This window comes from Leucoraja erinacea, chromosome 9 (assembly GCF_028641065.1).
Source record: "Leucoraja erinacea ecotype New England chromosome 9, Leri_hhj_1, whole genome shotgun sequence".
Lineage (NCBI taxonomy): Eukaryota > Metazoa > Chordata > Chondrichthyes > Rajiformes > Rajidae > Leucoraja > Leucoraja erinaceus.
This window is the reverse complement of record NC_073385.1, coordinates 57,131,589-57,147,197: the sequence shown is the minus strand read 5'-3', so window position 1 is coordinate 57,147,197 and position 15,609 is coordinate 57,131,589. Positions and strand designations below refer to the sequence as shown.

The window sequence follows — 15,609 nt, the reverse complement described above, 5'->3', positions numbered from 1 at the left end:
TAACAGGAATCAAGTGATTTTAATTTCCAGTTTGTTAAAATGTTGACAGTAATTAGTGGAAATTGTCTGATCATCAGCTCACTTCGCATGTTACCCGAGGGTTAACGTTGCATAAAGTGATAAATTAGATTTGCGGCTATATGTTGACACAAAGCCCACCAGTCTTCAAAGGCGCATGCAACAAGGAAAACCTCTTCCGCACCCCAGCACAGCAAGCTCCAAGCATGGTGACCTGCTTGTGCATCAAACCCTCTCTGAAAAGGCTGAATCTCTCATTTACACATGCACATTTACACCAGACAATGCCCTGTGTCGTGCTCCCAAACATGACACATAATCATATTCCTTTTTGCTGGAAAAAGATAAGCTGCTAGAGGAACTTAGTGGTTCATATCATCAGTGGAAGGACAGGGATAGTTCAACGATTGACACCATTCCTCTGGACCAGCAGCTGGTTTTAGATCCAGATTCCAGCATCTGCGGTCTTTTGTGCTTCCTATCAGTCGACCCCTAACAAGTCCCTTTATCCAACCTCCTCCACTGCAGTATACACAAGGTAAACTCAATCTAGCTGAGTTCAATCAAAATCCTGTGATTTGTATCCTAAAGGCCCTGTCCCACTTAGGAAACCTGAACGGAAACCTCTGGAGACTTTGTGCCCCACCCAAGGTTTCTGTGCGGTTCCCGGAGGCTTTTGTCAGTCTCCCTACCTGCTTCCACTACCTGCAACCTCCGGCAACCACCTGCAACCTCCGGGAACCGCACGGAAACCTTGGGTGGGGCGTAAAGTCTCCAGAGGTTTCCGTTCAGGTTTCCTAAGTGGGACAGGGGCATTACATGCCCCATTCACTAATCATTCCCAGCACACACACCAACATTGCAGCCTTGAATATAAAAGCTACAGACGATGGCTGCTACAATAGTGTCAGAGGCAGGGTAACAGTAGTGATCAGGGGTGGGTGATTGTGTGCAGAGTACCAGTAGTGATCAGGAGTGAGTGATTGTGTTCAGGGTAACAGAAGTGATCAAGATGCATAGAATCTCTTGCCCAGAGCAGGGGAATCGAGGACCAGAGGACATAGGTTCAAGGTGAAGGGGAAAATATATTATAGGAATCTGAGGGGTAACATTTTCCACACAAAGGGTGGTGGGTGTGTGGAACAAACTGCCAGAGGAGGTGGATGAGGCTGGGACTATCCCAACATTTAAGAAACAGTTAGACAGGTACATGGATAGGACAGGTTTGGAGGGATATGAACCAAGCACAGACAAGATGGGACTTGTGTAGCTGGGACATGTTGGCCGGTGTGGGCAAGTTGGGTCGAAGGACCTGTTTGCACACTGTATGACTTTATGACTCTAAGTGTGGAGATTGTATTCAGGGTAACTCAGGGCTTAGTGGTTTTATGCAGCAGAGCAATAGTGTTCAGGGGGGTGATTGTGTACAAGGTATTGATGGAGTCGGGTGATACTGCACCTTATAACAATGGTGATGGGAAGAGGGCAATTATGTGTAAATGACTGAAAGTGTGTATTTCTGTGCAGAGTAGTATGGATGAATTTTAATTTAGTGTATTATTGTCACGTGTATCGAGATACAGCGGAAAACTTTGTTTGTGTGCTATCCAGTCAAAGAAAAGACTATACCTGAGTAGAATCAAGCTGTCCACAGTGCATAGATAAAGGATAAAGGGTACAACATTTACTGCAAACATATAACGTTTAGATTCGATAAAGTCCAATTAAAGGAAGTCTAAAGGTTTCCAATGAGGTGGATGGGAAGTCAGGACCACACTATAGCTGATGAGAGGACCATTTGAGGACTTGATGAGAGGACTGAACACCGGCGTTCCACAGGGCTGTGTGCTGAGCCCCCTCCTCTACTCCCTCTTCACCTATGACTGCACACCTGTACATGGTACTAACACCATCAAGTATGCAGATGATACAACGGTGATTGGCCTCATCAGCAACAACGATGAGCTGGCCTACAGGGAGGAGGTCCAGCACTTAGCAGCATGGTGCGCTGACAACAACCTGGCCCTTAACTCCAAGAAGACCAAGGAGCTCATTGTAGACTTCAGGAAGTCCAGAGGCGGCACACACACCCCCATCCACATTAACGGGACGGAGGTGGAACGTGTTTCTAGCTTCAGGTTCCTGGGAGTCAACATCTCCGATGACCTCTCTTGGACCCACAATACCTCTACTCTGATCAAGAAGGCTCATCAGCGTCTCTTCTTCCTGAGGAGACTGAAGAAGGTCCATCTGTCCATCTGTCTCCTCAGATCCTGATGAACTTTGTACCGCTGCACCATCGAGAGCATCCTTACCAACTGCATCACAGTATGGTATGGCAACTGCTCTGTCTCCGACCGGAAGGCATTGCAGAGGGTGGTGAAAATTGCCCAACGCATCACCGGTTCCTCGCTCCCCTCCATTGAGTCTGTCCAAAGCAAGCGCTGTCTGCGGAGGGCGCTCAGCATCGCCAAGGACTGCTCTCACCCCAACCATGGTCTGTTTACCCTCCTACCATCCGGGAGGCGCTACAGGTCTCTCCGTTGCTGAACCAGCAGGTCGAGGGACAGCTTCTTTCCGGCGGCTGTCACTCTACTCAACAATGTACCTCGGTGACTGCCAATCACCACCCCCCCCCCCCCCCCCCCCGACACTTATTATTATTTATTCAAATCGTTTGCTATGTCGCTCTTCAAGGGAGATGCTAAATGCATTTCGTTGTCTCTGTACTGTACACTGACAATGACAATTAAAATTGAATCTGAATCTGAATCTGACCATTTGGTTGCCTGGTTGTTATCTTAGCACTTAGTTACAAGATTCTCAATCTCTTCCCTGTATTCTCTCATCACTATTTTATATCCGGCCCACTATGGTGATATTGTTTGCATACTTGTAGATTTAGTTAGATTGGTATATGGCTACACAGTTACAAGATACAAGATACAAGATACATTTATTTGTGACATGTGCCAGATGGCACAGTGAAATGAGATAACCATACAGCCATACAATAAAAATAAAGAACACAACACACGATTGAATTCAGCATAAAAACATCCCCACGCAGCAGAATCAAAGTTTCCCACTGTGAGGGAAGGCACCAAAGCCAGTCTCTTCCTCCAATGTTCCCCAATGTTCCCCCGTTATAAAACTTGTTAGCACGCGCAGGATCCAAGGACGCAGGCAGAGCCTCCAACTGAGCCAGTTGCATTTCATGGGTTCACCCTCAGGAAGGCCGATCTTACATCTGCAGCAGTAATGGTGGGAGCAGGCACACTCGAGTCTGTTGGGCTGGATGTCATTGCGCCGTCGACCTTCAGCTCAAAGCGAGCAAAGAATGAATTGTTCATCAGGGAGGGCCGCACCACCTGCAACAATGCCGGCTGATTTTGCTTTGTATCCTGTGAAGAGTATTTAAGGCTTGCCAAAGTCGATGGGTGTTTGAGTGGTTATGCCAGGAGTCAAGTTTGTCCCGGTATTGCCTCTTGGCATTCCTGATAACTTTGCGAAGAATGTAGCAATCTTTCTAGGACCAATTGGGATAATTTGACTTGGTCTTGGCCCTCAATGGGGAATGATCCTCATGGTTCATCCATGGTTTCTGGTTGGGAACACTCGGATTGTCTTCTTTGGCATGTATTCCTCTACGCACTTGCTGATGAAGTCAGTCACGGCAGGTGGCATACACATTCAGGTTGGCTGAATGTGGACCAGTCCACTGAAACAAAGCATTCACGTATACTGCCTTCTGCTTCCACAGACGAGGACTGAGCAACTTTCTGTACTGGATCATCTTGCTTCAGTTTTTGATGGTAGGCAGGGTGTAGAAGCGCAACAAGATGATCAGATTCCCCGAAATGTGGCCAAGGAACACTGCGGTAGGCCTTTTTTTATTGATGTGTAGCAGTGGTTAAGGGTGTTTTGTCCCCTGGAGAGGCAAGAGAAATGCCTGCAATATTTTGGTTAGTTAGACATAGGTGCAGGAGTAGGCCATTCAGCCCTTCGACCCAGCACCGCCATTCAATAGGATCATGGCTGATCATCTAAAATCAGTACCCTAGTTCACACAAGTGAAGCTTGATTGATGTTCTTGAATTAAATGTCATGGGCATCGGGGTGTTTTTGTCTCAAGACTCTTGGTAGCGGAGCACAATTCATTCAGGGCGAGCTTAACATCAGGGAGGGATGTAGACGGCTGTCAGGGTGACTGTGGTGAATTCCTGTGGCAGGTAGTAGGGGTGGCACTTCGCTGTGAGATATTCCATGATCAGCGAGCATGAACTTGCCAGGACCTCCGCATCTGAGCACCATGAGGTGTAGAGTAGGATCAGACTCCTCCGCCTCTAACCTTGTGTGAGGATGGCATGCTGACCATCCCGTGAAGGGAGAGGCCCTTCTGATCGGGTTGAATGGTATCTGACTGGGCCATACAACCAGATCAGAAGCTAGCAATTGTATTCACTGTAATAGCGGCGACGTGAGTGGGTGATTCTGTGCAAGGTAACAGTCATGATGTTAGTCGTGTGTTTTTGAGTAATCTTTAGTTGCCATGATGAGTGAATAGAGCTGGTGTATGTCTATTGGCCTGAGGGGCTGGAGTGTGAGTGTGTTGTGTGACTGTTGTGACACATACAGATGAAGAGAGGGATTTATTTATAATTTAAGAGGATATTTATTGTGCACCCAATTATCTGAGGTGGTTAATGCAGGAAGCATCATTAGTAATCTGTGGAAAGTATTTGCAAACAGTGTGAATACTGTTCAGAGTTTCATGGATGTGGACAGTTACTGGAATAAACTGAAGCAGATATTCATGGGCTGTGTGACATGGTGAAGCAAACAAGGTGAATATGCGGATTTGAAGTGAAAAATTGCTGGCAGTGTGCTTAATGTAATCTAAGCAGGATATATGTACTGATTGTGGAGATTTGTAGTAAACAATCTGGGTTTGTTGTAGTGCATGTGATCTGAAGTGGACAAATGTAGGGGAAACATGATGTGAGGAGGACAATAAGCGAGTTCGGTATTCCGAAAAACCCAAGGAATCATGGGATTTGTCAAAGGTCATTAGCTACAACGGTAAATAGATCTCAGCGCTATAGATACAGTGAATATACTTTTGGCCCGATTTTCCAGTGGGAGACCGGGGGGGGGGGGGAGGACTGGGCGGGGGGGGGGGGGGGGGGGACCCCGGGCGAGAGGGGGTGGGTTACCCACAAGCGCTGCCGAACCATCACTGGTCACCCCCCCTCCACTCGAGATGTCCGGACCGACGGCCCCCAGGCCCAGCGCTGAGAAGCACCAACCCCAACAGAACCCACAGCCAGAACCAACTCCAGCCCAACCCCGCTCCAACTCCAGAGGAACCATCTAAGGGCCACTACGGCAACAAGTGCCAGTTCGCCCACGGCCTCAGCCGCCACCCCAAGTACAAGCTGTGCGGTAGGGGCACCTCCTCGGGTTTGTGGATGAAGTGGCAGCGGGTACTGTAGGGGCGGAAGCTGGTGGTGTGCAAAGTACAAGCCGTAGCATTGTCGCTTTACCTCCTCCCTTGACCCCATCCAAGGACCTAAGCAGTCGTTCCAGGTGCGACAGGGGTTCACCTGCACCTCCTCCAACCTCATCTATTGCATCCACCGCTCTAGATGCCAGCTGCTCTACATCGGTGAGACCAAGCGCAGGCTTGGCGATCGCTTCGCACAATACCTCCACTCAGTTCGCATTAACCTACCTGATCTCCTGGTGGCTCAGCACTTCAACTCCCCCTCCCATTCCGAATTCGACCTTTCGGTTCTGGGCCTCCTCCATGGCCAGAGTGAGGACCACTGTAAATGTTCTCATATTTCGCTTGGGCAGTTTGCACCAGCAGTAGCAACATTGACTTCTCTAATTTCAGGTAGTCCCTACGTTCTCCTCCCCTTCTCAGCTCTCCCTCAGCCCACTGTCTCCGCCTCTTACTGTCTCTGCCTCTCGACCCGAAACGTTGCCTATTTCCTTCGCTCCATAGACGATGCCTCACCCGCTGAGTTTCTCCAGCATTTTTGTCCACCTTCGATTTTCCAGCATTTGCAGTTCCTTCTTAAACAAGAAGAAAATGGAAGTAGGCAAATGAACGTTGTGGTGTTTTATTTGAACATAGTAGGGACTTAAATTGGCAAGAGTGGATAAAATCAGAGACACAGAGAACTGTAGATGCTAAAATCCTGAACAAAACCTAAAATGTTCGAGTAACTCAGTGGGTCAGGCAGCATCACTGGAAGGCAAGGATCGGAGACATCTTGCGTTGGGACCCTTCAAGTATCCTCATCCTGAACATCACCTATCCCTTTCCTCCAGAGATACTGCCTGCCCCATTGAGTTATTCCAGTACTATGTGTTTTGGGTTAAATGAAAACATTAGCCTTGATTCCTGAATCATTTGCACAAGTGCCCAAGCTTCCTGGTTGGTATAATTTGACCGGGGCAAATGTAGGTTTGCTCCATCATGGCTACCCAGCATCTTGTAATGTCAGAATGACTCTACACAGAAAAAGCTGGACTTGATCTGGATGGATACATAGAAACATAGAAACATAGAAATTAGGTGCAGGAGTAGGCCATTCGGCCCTTCGAGCCTGCACCGCCATTCAATATGATCATGGCTGATCATCCAACTCAGTATCCCGTACCTGCCTTCTCTCCATACCCCCTGATCCCCTTAGCCACAAGGGCCACATCTAACTCCCTCTTAAATATAGCCAATGAACTGGCCTCAACTACCCTCTGTGGCAGAGAGTTCCAGAGATTCACCACTCTCTGTGTGAAAAAAGTTCTTCTCATCTCGGTTTTAGTGTAAGAAGGAACTGCAGATACAGGTTTACACTGAAGATGGACGCAAAATGCTGGAGTAACTCAGCGGGTCAGGCAGCATCTCTGGAGAAAAGGAATAGATTATTTTTTTAATCGAGAATCAAAGAGTCTGATGAAGGGTCTCAATCCAGAACGTCACCTGTTCCTTTTTTCCAAAGATGCTGCCTGACCCGCTGAGTTACTCCAGCATTCTGTGTCTCTCTTTGGATGTATTTTAGATTTGTTTTTCTCAGGAACTCTTGGAGCCTGGGACAGTTTTCCTTACATTACACCTTCCAGGCATACATATATGGAACATGGTTGAGCCTTTTGCTCTCAGCCGGATCAGGATGAATGCGACTGGTCTGTAATGTACTGGGAAATGGGCAAACTCGATCAGTTTGACGTTAGTCCTTTCCTTTGGTTGTGTTGTGCGAGGTTAATTCATCTTGCTGTCAATTATTCAGAAGGAGCCTCAACAAAAGCCTCTTTATCTCGACCCAAGTCCACACCCCCACCCCCACCACGGCCCTGCGTCCCTCTCTGTTTCTCTCTGTCAAGGATTAATGTGTGTACATGCAGAGAGTGCGCAATGGGTGACCACAAAATGCGCCTCTATTACAAGTACTGATTGTATTGTTACCGCGGTCTGCATTCATCAACCCTGAAAGCACTGTTAAAATGTAGCCTCAGCAGAAAATGGACTTGTGGTTGAGAAGATTAATTTATGCGTCTGGCAAAAGTAAATCAACACTGAATTCTGGGTGCGTTGGGGGGGGGGGGGGGGGGGGGGGGGGGATGAGGGGTATGGCAGTGGTGTCACAAACAATCGGCTTAAAAGCTCAAGTCTCCCCTCCCCTCCAACCTCACCAGCACCAATTCACACACATCTGAACTTGGCAACCAGGCTGGGTACAAGCGAGGTGTTTGAGGCTCCAAGAGGCAATGGCAGCATGGTATGAAAATGGCCCTGGCACTGTGCCACGTTGGCGTGCTAAAGAAGGCTTTCAGGAATCGCAGTGGGTGTTGGTGGATTGTGGAAGGGGAGGGGGGGGGGGGGGGGGGGGGGGTGGTAAGATTGCAGAACCAATCGCTGTCAATGCATTCAACTTTGGATTGTTAATTAAAGTCGCAAGTAGTGAGTTGTAAAAACCTTCCTGCTCCTTGAATAGTGTTACTCAGGCCAGCTTTCTGTCTCGGTCACGTGGGGCCAACGAGTACAAAACTATTCCATGGGAAAGCTGGCGGGGGGACCCCTTGGAGAGATGACAGTGAGCCAATATATGTTGAAGTGGCATTCACCAAGGCATCTTACCAATATAATGAGGATGTTTGATGAAGAAGGCATGCTGTCACTCTTTGAATGAAGAAAGCTGTGGGCATAACGGTGAAATCCCAAGCCGAGCCGTGAAACTTTTCTCAGACGCTTTAAAAAAAAAATGGCTCAATGATAGACGGAGCGCGTTGCTTCATACCAGACAGAAAATGTGTCTCTATCCTCTCTCCTGATGGAGAAATACTCATGGAAGTACGGACATCAGTGCGAATCTCAGAATGTCCAACAATACTCGACAACATTTAAGTTCTTTCACTTGTTTCCAATGCAGGAACTACTAGAGTCAAATTGTTGTAGGACAGGGTAGACCAATTCTTCACGCTTTTCACAAATAATCAGTTTTATTGATTGAGGCATACACTGTTGGGGAAAAATATTCAGGACAGCTCATTTGATCATCTTTGAAATTATGCCGTAGAAACACCGGCTTCCGCTCAAAAGGGCAAATGAAACCTTTAGCTTAATATATCACATCCAAATGGGCAATGGTCACTCAGCAGACAGTGGTGTTGTGGCATCATGGTCCATGTTGCTGTCTCACCCTCCAGAGACCTAGATTCAAACCTGATTTCTGGTGCTCCCTGTGTGGAGTTTGCACATTCATACTGTGGGTTTCCTCCGGGTGCTTCTGTAAATTGTTGACTTCTGCACTAAGATGGAGAGTGACCGGGTTAATTCAGAGAAGAGGGTCCTGAATTTAAGGTATTGACATGGATAGAGAACTGGTTGGCAGACAGGAATTATCGGGTCCTTTTCAGAATGACAGGCAGTAACTAGTGGGGTGCTGCAAGGCTCAATGCTGGGACCCCAGCTATTTACAATATATATTAAAAATTTAGACGAGGAAATTAAAAATAGCATCTCCAAGTTCGAGGATGATACAAAGCTGGGTGGCAGTGCGAGCTGCGAGGAGATTGCTATGATGCTGCAGGGTGACAGGGAGGTTGGGTGAGTGGGGAGATGCATGGCAGATGCAGTATAATGTGGATAAATGTGAGGTTATCCACATTGGTAGCAAGAATAAGAAGACAGATTATTATCTGAATGGTGCCAGATTAGGAAAAGGCAAGGTGCAACGAGACCTGCTTGTACATCAGTCACTGAAAGTAAGCATGCAGGTACAGCAGACAGTGAAGAAAGCTAATGGCATGTTGGCCTTCATTGTGGGAGGATTTGAATTTAGGAGCAAGGCAGTTGTACAGGGCCCTGGTGAGGCTGCACCTGGAGTATTGTGCGCAGCTTTGGTCTCCAAATTTGAGGAAAGACATCCTTGCTATTGAGGGAGTGCAGTGTTGGTTCACGAGATTAATTCCTAGGATGGCGGGACAGTCATTTGATGAAAGAATGGATCGATTGGGTTTATATTCACTGGAATTTAGAAAGATGTGAGGGGATGTTATAGAAACATAAACAATTCTTAAGGGATTGGACAGACTAGATGCAGGAACAATTTTCCCAATGTTGGAGGAGTCCAGAACCAGGGGTCACAGTTTAAGAATAAGATATAGGCCATTTAGGACGGAGATGAGGAAAAACTCTTTCACCCAGAGAGTTGTGAATCTGTGGAATTCTCTGCCGCAGAAGGCAGTGGAGGCCAATGCACTGGATGTTTTCAAGAGAGAGTTAGATTTAGCTCTTAGGGCTGATGGAATCAAAGGACATGGGGAAAGAGTAGGAACGGGGTATGATGTTGGATGATCACCCATGATCATATTGAATGGCGGTGCTGGCTCGAAGGGCCGAATGGCCTACTCCTGCACCTCTTTTCTATGCTTCTATCCCTTAGTTTAATGGTTTGGAGAAGTTGATGTGGATGTAAGCCATGAAACAATTTGCAAGACCGCAGAGTAATAAGGAAAGGGGGGAAGGGGTTGATGGGACACAATGGGCTGAATGGTTCTAGAATATGGCATTTTAAGAATTTCACCACATTATAGGAGTAGAATTAGGCCATTCGGGCCCATTGAGTCTACTCTGCCATTCAATCATGGCTGCTCTCTGCCACCTAATCCCATTTACACGCCCTCTCCCCATAACCCTTGACACCCTTCCATTCAAGAATTTGTCTATCTCTGCCTTAAAAATATCCACTGAATAGGCCTCCACAGCCCTCTGTGGCAATGAGTTCCACAGATTAACTACTCTCTGACAAGAGAAGTTCCTCCTCACCTCCTTTTTAAAAGAGTGCCCTTTAAATCTGAGGCTATGATCTTTGGTTCTAAACGCACCCACAGGTGGAAACATCCTTTCCACATCCACTCCATCCATGCCTTTCATTATTCTGTCAGTATTAGAAACAGAAAGAAAATTAGAAAAATAGGTGCAGGAGTAGGCCATTCGTCCTTTTGAGCCAGCACTGCCATCCAATATGATCATGGCTGATCATCTAATATCAGTAGTCCGTCCGTTCCTGCTTTTTCCCCATATCCCCTTGATTCCTTTAACCCTAAGAGTTAAATCTAACTCTCCCTTGAAAACATATAAAATAATAAATACCCTGTTGAATTTTCACTAGATTACGTACTCTGGTGGGTCTTGAACCCACAATCATCTAATTATTGGAGCATCAAATTGAGCATGCGGGCAATAAAGCACTGAAAATCAAGTTGCAAACGTGAAGTAAATGGTGCAATTCAGTCTGGCGTGCAGGCTGTGAGAAACATCAAGGGTTAGGAAGGGAGAGGAAAGTACATTACAGCCTAGGTTCCTTTGCTCACACGCTTGTCCAAGTCAACTTTAAAGTCAACAGCAGTCAAGTATAAAGGTGATAAAATCTATCATCCGGTTCCCAGGATGGATCCCTTTCAATTGGACAAGAGCCCTGATTCTGTATGTGCTCTAACATATGACGTCACTCCCAGTTTTCTGTTTCATAGTGCCCTGAGTGTCTGTTGGCCAACCCACGTAAAGCATCTCTGTCTTCCACACGCAGTACTGAGTGCTGCCAAAGCTCGGTGGGTGGAAAGATTTGGCGCTGCCCCAAAGTCTTACACGGTTGTGTAAATTGCCTTTCAGCGGCAGGCCCCGCCGAGGGATCTGTAGCAAGCGGGCAGACTGACCTTCCTGCAAGCAGCCAGTTGGACACTGACTTACCAGATGGGATTGATGTGGATGGTAAGTGATGGCAGGATCAGTGAGTGTGTACAAGCCAGGAGGAGGTGCTGACAGATATGCTTTGGCCACCAAGCAATACCTGCAGAAACGTCGAGCAAGCACAAAGTGCCGGAGCAACTCAGCAGGCCAAGCAGCATCAGTGGAGGGAATGGGCAGGCCACATTTCGAGTCAGGACATGTCGTGAAACTTGAGTCTGATGTAAGGTACCAACCCGAAACGTCACTTTTCTATTCCCTCCATGGATGCTGCCTGACCTGCTGAGTTGCTCCAGCACTTTGTGCTTTGCTCAAGATTCCAGCACCTGCAGTTCCTTGAGTCTCCATGCAAAAATGTGGTTGGGAGATTTGAAATGAAGGGCATAATTTTAGGCTCCAGCTTCAGGTGAATTGATGGCAGATGACGGTGAAATGATGCAATGATGGCAGCCTTCTCTCTCGCCCAGCTATTAACTTTCCATGGGAAGTGTTCAGCGGAATGATTAGGTGTGGAACACTGATGGTTTGGAACTGAATGCTTCATATCACTCAGTGCCCACATCTCTCCCTTTAACACACTGCACCTGTCAGTCTGACTCTCTCTCCTCCTGTCCACATCGCTCTGTCGCTGCCTCTCTCTCTGCCATTCTCTTTCTCACTTATTCTGATCTCCCGCTCCTTACGCCCACCAACACCACCACCACTAATTGCAATACAGCAGCAGGAATATTGCAGGAGTGAATATTTACTATTTGAGCATTGGGGTTCCATCTCAGTTTGGTATTCCTCTTAAACGCCATCTTCAGAGGCACTGGCCATTATTACTGCATGCAGGTTAGACTTTTAGCAAGGTGCTGTCTAATGGTTTGTCAACAAATTGCTGGGTAATTATGCAGCAGGACAACAGGAGGGCCCTTGCAATAAGTTTCTTGTTCCATTTCTTGTCATTGTACTGTATAACCCTGACAATCACAGTGCTAACGACAGTGGCTGCAAGCACCTTGGACCTGCCGCAACCTTATGCAAGATGTAAGATGCTTAAAGCCTTGTAAATGAGGCTTTGAGAATCCTTGCCTGGAAAACTACTTTAACATGAGACAACACCACTAATTATTTATTCAATCGGATGCCGATAGCAGCATGGAAGGAGCTTATTGATGCTCCCACTTATTTCCTAGAAGGAACATATACATAACAATAAAGAGATCAGTAAAATAGCACCATGAACACATATTGAACAACATGTTCCACATAGAGAGTGGTGAATCTCTGGAACTCTCTGCAACAGAAGGTAGTTGAGGCCAGTTCATTGGCTATATTTAAGAGGGAGTTAGATGTGGCCCTTGTGGCTAAAGGGATCAGGGGGTATGGAGAGAAGGCAGGTACAGGATACTGAGTTGGATGATCAGCCATGATCATATTGAATGGCAGTGCAGGTTTGAAGGGCCGAATGGCCTACACCTGCACATATTTTCTATGTTTCTATGTTTCTATGTCTCTCAGAGTCACTGTATGAGTCATTCAAATGAAAAACCTCTATTACAATAGGGATGGAAGCCATCACACCCTGATTAAATAATTTGGCATTATTAATGTACCCCATATTCTAAATTAATAAACAGACAACATTAATAACACTGTGGGCTTTAGAAAATATCTATTAATAATTAGGTTCTATTACAAGACTGTGAACAATTCAGATAGTATTTATTCATAGTTTTAATTAGTAACAACGGTGAGGCCCATTCCCCAAACTCTTTATTGATAGCTAATTCACATTCCAAATCATGTGGTACACAACTAATAAATAGATTTCATTAATAGCTGGGAGATCATCCACACAGTGAGGGCAGAAATATTAACTCCAGTGTTAATAAGAATGTCATCTCCAATCTACGGTATTTACCATGCAAATCCATAACGATAAAATAATTCCACATCAGTAATAATCCCTAAATTCTCTATTAATGAATACATTTCATTTCCGACAGTGTAGCCATATTCTGAGTCATTATTAATAATATTATATTGCTAAGAGTGAGGATCATTCCTTTGCCTTTATTAGTGAACAATTTGCAAGGTCTTTATGAGGCGATGTGTGCTTGTTCTATTTTCTCATTACCCGCCACATTATCTGCAGATGCAGTATTAGATTCTAGAAGTAGGCAGATGACAACGGGTTTTATCTCATCTCTATCAGTCAATCCCCTCCACAGGCCCCAACTAACTGCTTGTCGCAGTCCAAAGCTATTGCCTTCAATCCCAGTCAGAACCCACATCCCCGCAACATCACCCTTCCCGGCAACAGTCTGAGGCAACCTTTATTGGGAAGCGAGGGGAGTCTAAATTTAGGGAGGTTTTGTTGTAATTGTACGGGTTGTTGGTGCGGCTCCTGCTGAAATGGATTACTGTGTACCACTTTGGTCCTCTTAGCCAAAAAAAGACATACCAACATTGGAGGCCATCCAAAGGAGGTTCACCAGACTAACATTCTGGTGAGAGGGATTTCCAATCAATAAAGTCTAGATGGTTTGGGTTTGTAATCCTTGGAGTTTAGAAGAATGAAGGGTGAGCTTATTCAAATGTATTTGATCGTAAGGAGGCTTGACATGGTAGATGTTTAGTTTTCATTTGAGCTGCTTCCTGTCCCATACTGGTGCTCTACTTCCATCTCTACAACATCTCCAAACTCTGCCTCCCACTCAGCCTATCTCCTGCTGAAATCTCTACCTGTCTTAGCTTAGTTTAGTTTAATTTAGAGATACAGTTTGGTCATAGGCCCTACGGCTCACCGAGTCTACGTCGACCAGTGATCCCTGACCACTAGTTCTATCCTACACACTACGGACAATTTACAGAAACCAATTAACATACAAAACTGTGAGTCTTTGTAATGTAGGAGGAAACTGGAGCACCCGGAGAAAACTCGCGCAATCACAGAGAGAACATATAACCTCCGTACAGACAGCAGCCGTAGTCAAGATCGAGCCCGGGTCTCTGGCGCTGTAAGGCAGCAACTCTTCCACTGTGCCTCTGTTGCCACAGCTAACAGTTATTGTGAAGAGATGTGGGTCTACAATTAGGTTGTGTCTTGCATCTTTCACACTGTAAACCTACAGGCACCCTCTAGTTGGTTTTATTCGTATGGCTGTATGGGAATTCAAATCTCACTGTACCAATTGGGGCATGTGACAATAAATGTCTCTTGAACTCTTGAACTCTTGGTCTAGATTACACCCACCCTCTTTCATCCACTGGCTTTATGCTCCCTGGCTGACAATACTAGCTTGAAAACACCTCAATTGGGTTTCGGCCCGAAACGTTGCCTACTTCCTTCGCTCCATAGATGCTGCTTCACCCGCTGAGTTTATCCAGCATTTTTGTCTACCTTCAATTTTTTTATTCCAGTTTTCAAATCAAACATGGTTTCCTGCCTGTCTCTATAAATCCTCTTGCCCAAAACCCTCTAAAGCTTCCCTCTCATGTACCACAGGTTTAAATGCCCAACCAGATATAGCCACACCTTTAGCTACCAAAGCCTGAGCTTCCTTTCACTTAGCTCAAACTATTGCACTTGAATTTGACTTGATTGTATTCTTGTATACTATTATCTGATTTGTCTAGATGGCATGCAAAAACATGTTTTTTCACTGTACACTTGCAGATAATGAACCCAAATCTTTTTAACTTTTTTGTCCTTTTGCATACACTGGATACTTTTTGGGTACCTGGCACATTAAACAAGCTTTTCGATTTTCTTACATGACTAATCAATTTGATTTGAATATCCTCTGAATTAATTGTAGAGAGGTTTCACAATATTAAATTTGATGCAAAATGGCAAGATGCCATTGGTATTAAGTTACGTCTTTCTTCAATCATATCCCTCAAAGGTATTGAAAACCCTTCTGTAAGTGCCTACAGCCAAAGTTAACTGATACACATTTATGATGTCACCCAATTAGAGGTCTTTAAGATTCTGAAAGAGTTCAATGAAGTAGACAGAGAGAAAGTATTAGTACTTGTTGAGATCAAGAGACCAAGGGATCACATGTATGTGAGTATCCCCAACCATGTCACATATTCAAGACAAGGAGCATGCCGTCGCATGAAGTGAACAGCAAAGAAGTCTTTAAGGAGGAACCAGAGAGATATTATGAGGAGGAATTAGATATCTGTGCTGAAGAGATTTGTAAAGGCCTGGTTCGAGTGGATGAGGAGAGGATGTTTCCACTAGTGGGAGAGGGCACAGCCTCAGAATAAAAGGACGTATCTTTTGAAAGGAGATGAGGAGGAATTTCTTTAGTCAGAATATGGTTTATCTGGGGAATTTA

General features: G+C 45.7%; 1 protein-coding gene across 2 annotated transcripts in view; it reads left to right on the top strand.

Moving 5' to 3' along the window:
- Window positions 1-15,609, top strand: part of ltk (leukocyte receptor tyrosine kinase) — a 163,708-nt gene that overhangs the window by 70,775 nt on the left and 77,324 nt on the right. The window contains exon 3 of one of the 2 annotated variants that reach the window (XM_055640865.1): window positions 11,201-11,299. The exons of the other annotated variant lie outside the window; for it this stretch is intronic. Within the exon in view, the coding sequence (XP_055496840.1) occupies window positions 11,201-11,299 (99 nt within the window). The remainder of the gene's footprint in view (window positions 1-11,200; window positions 11,300-15,609) is intronic. 2 annotated transcript variants of the gene reach the window in all.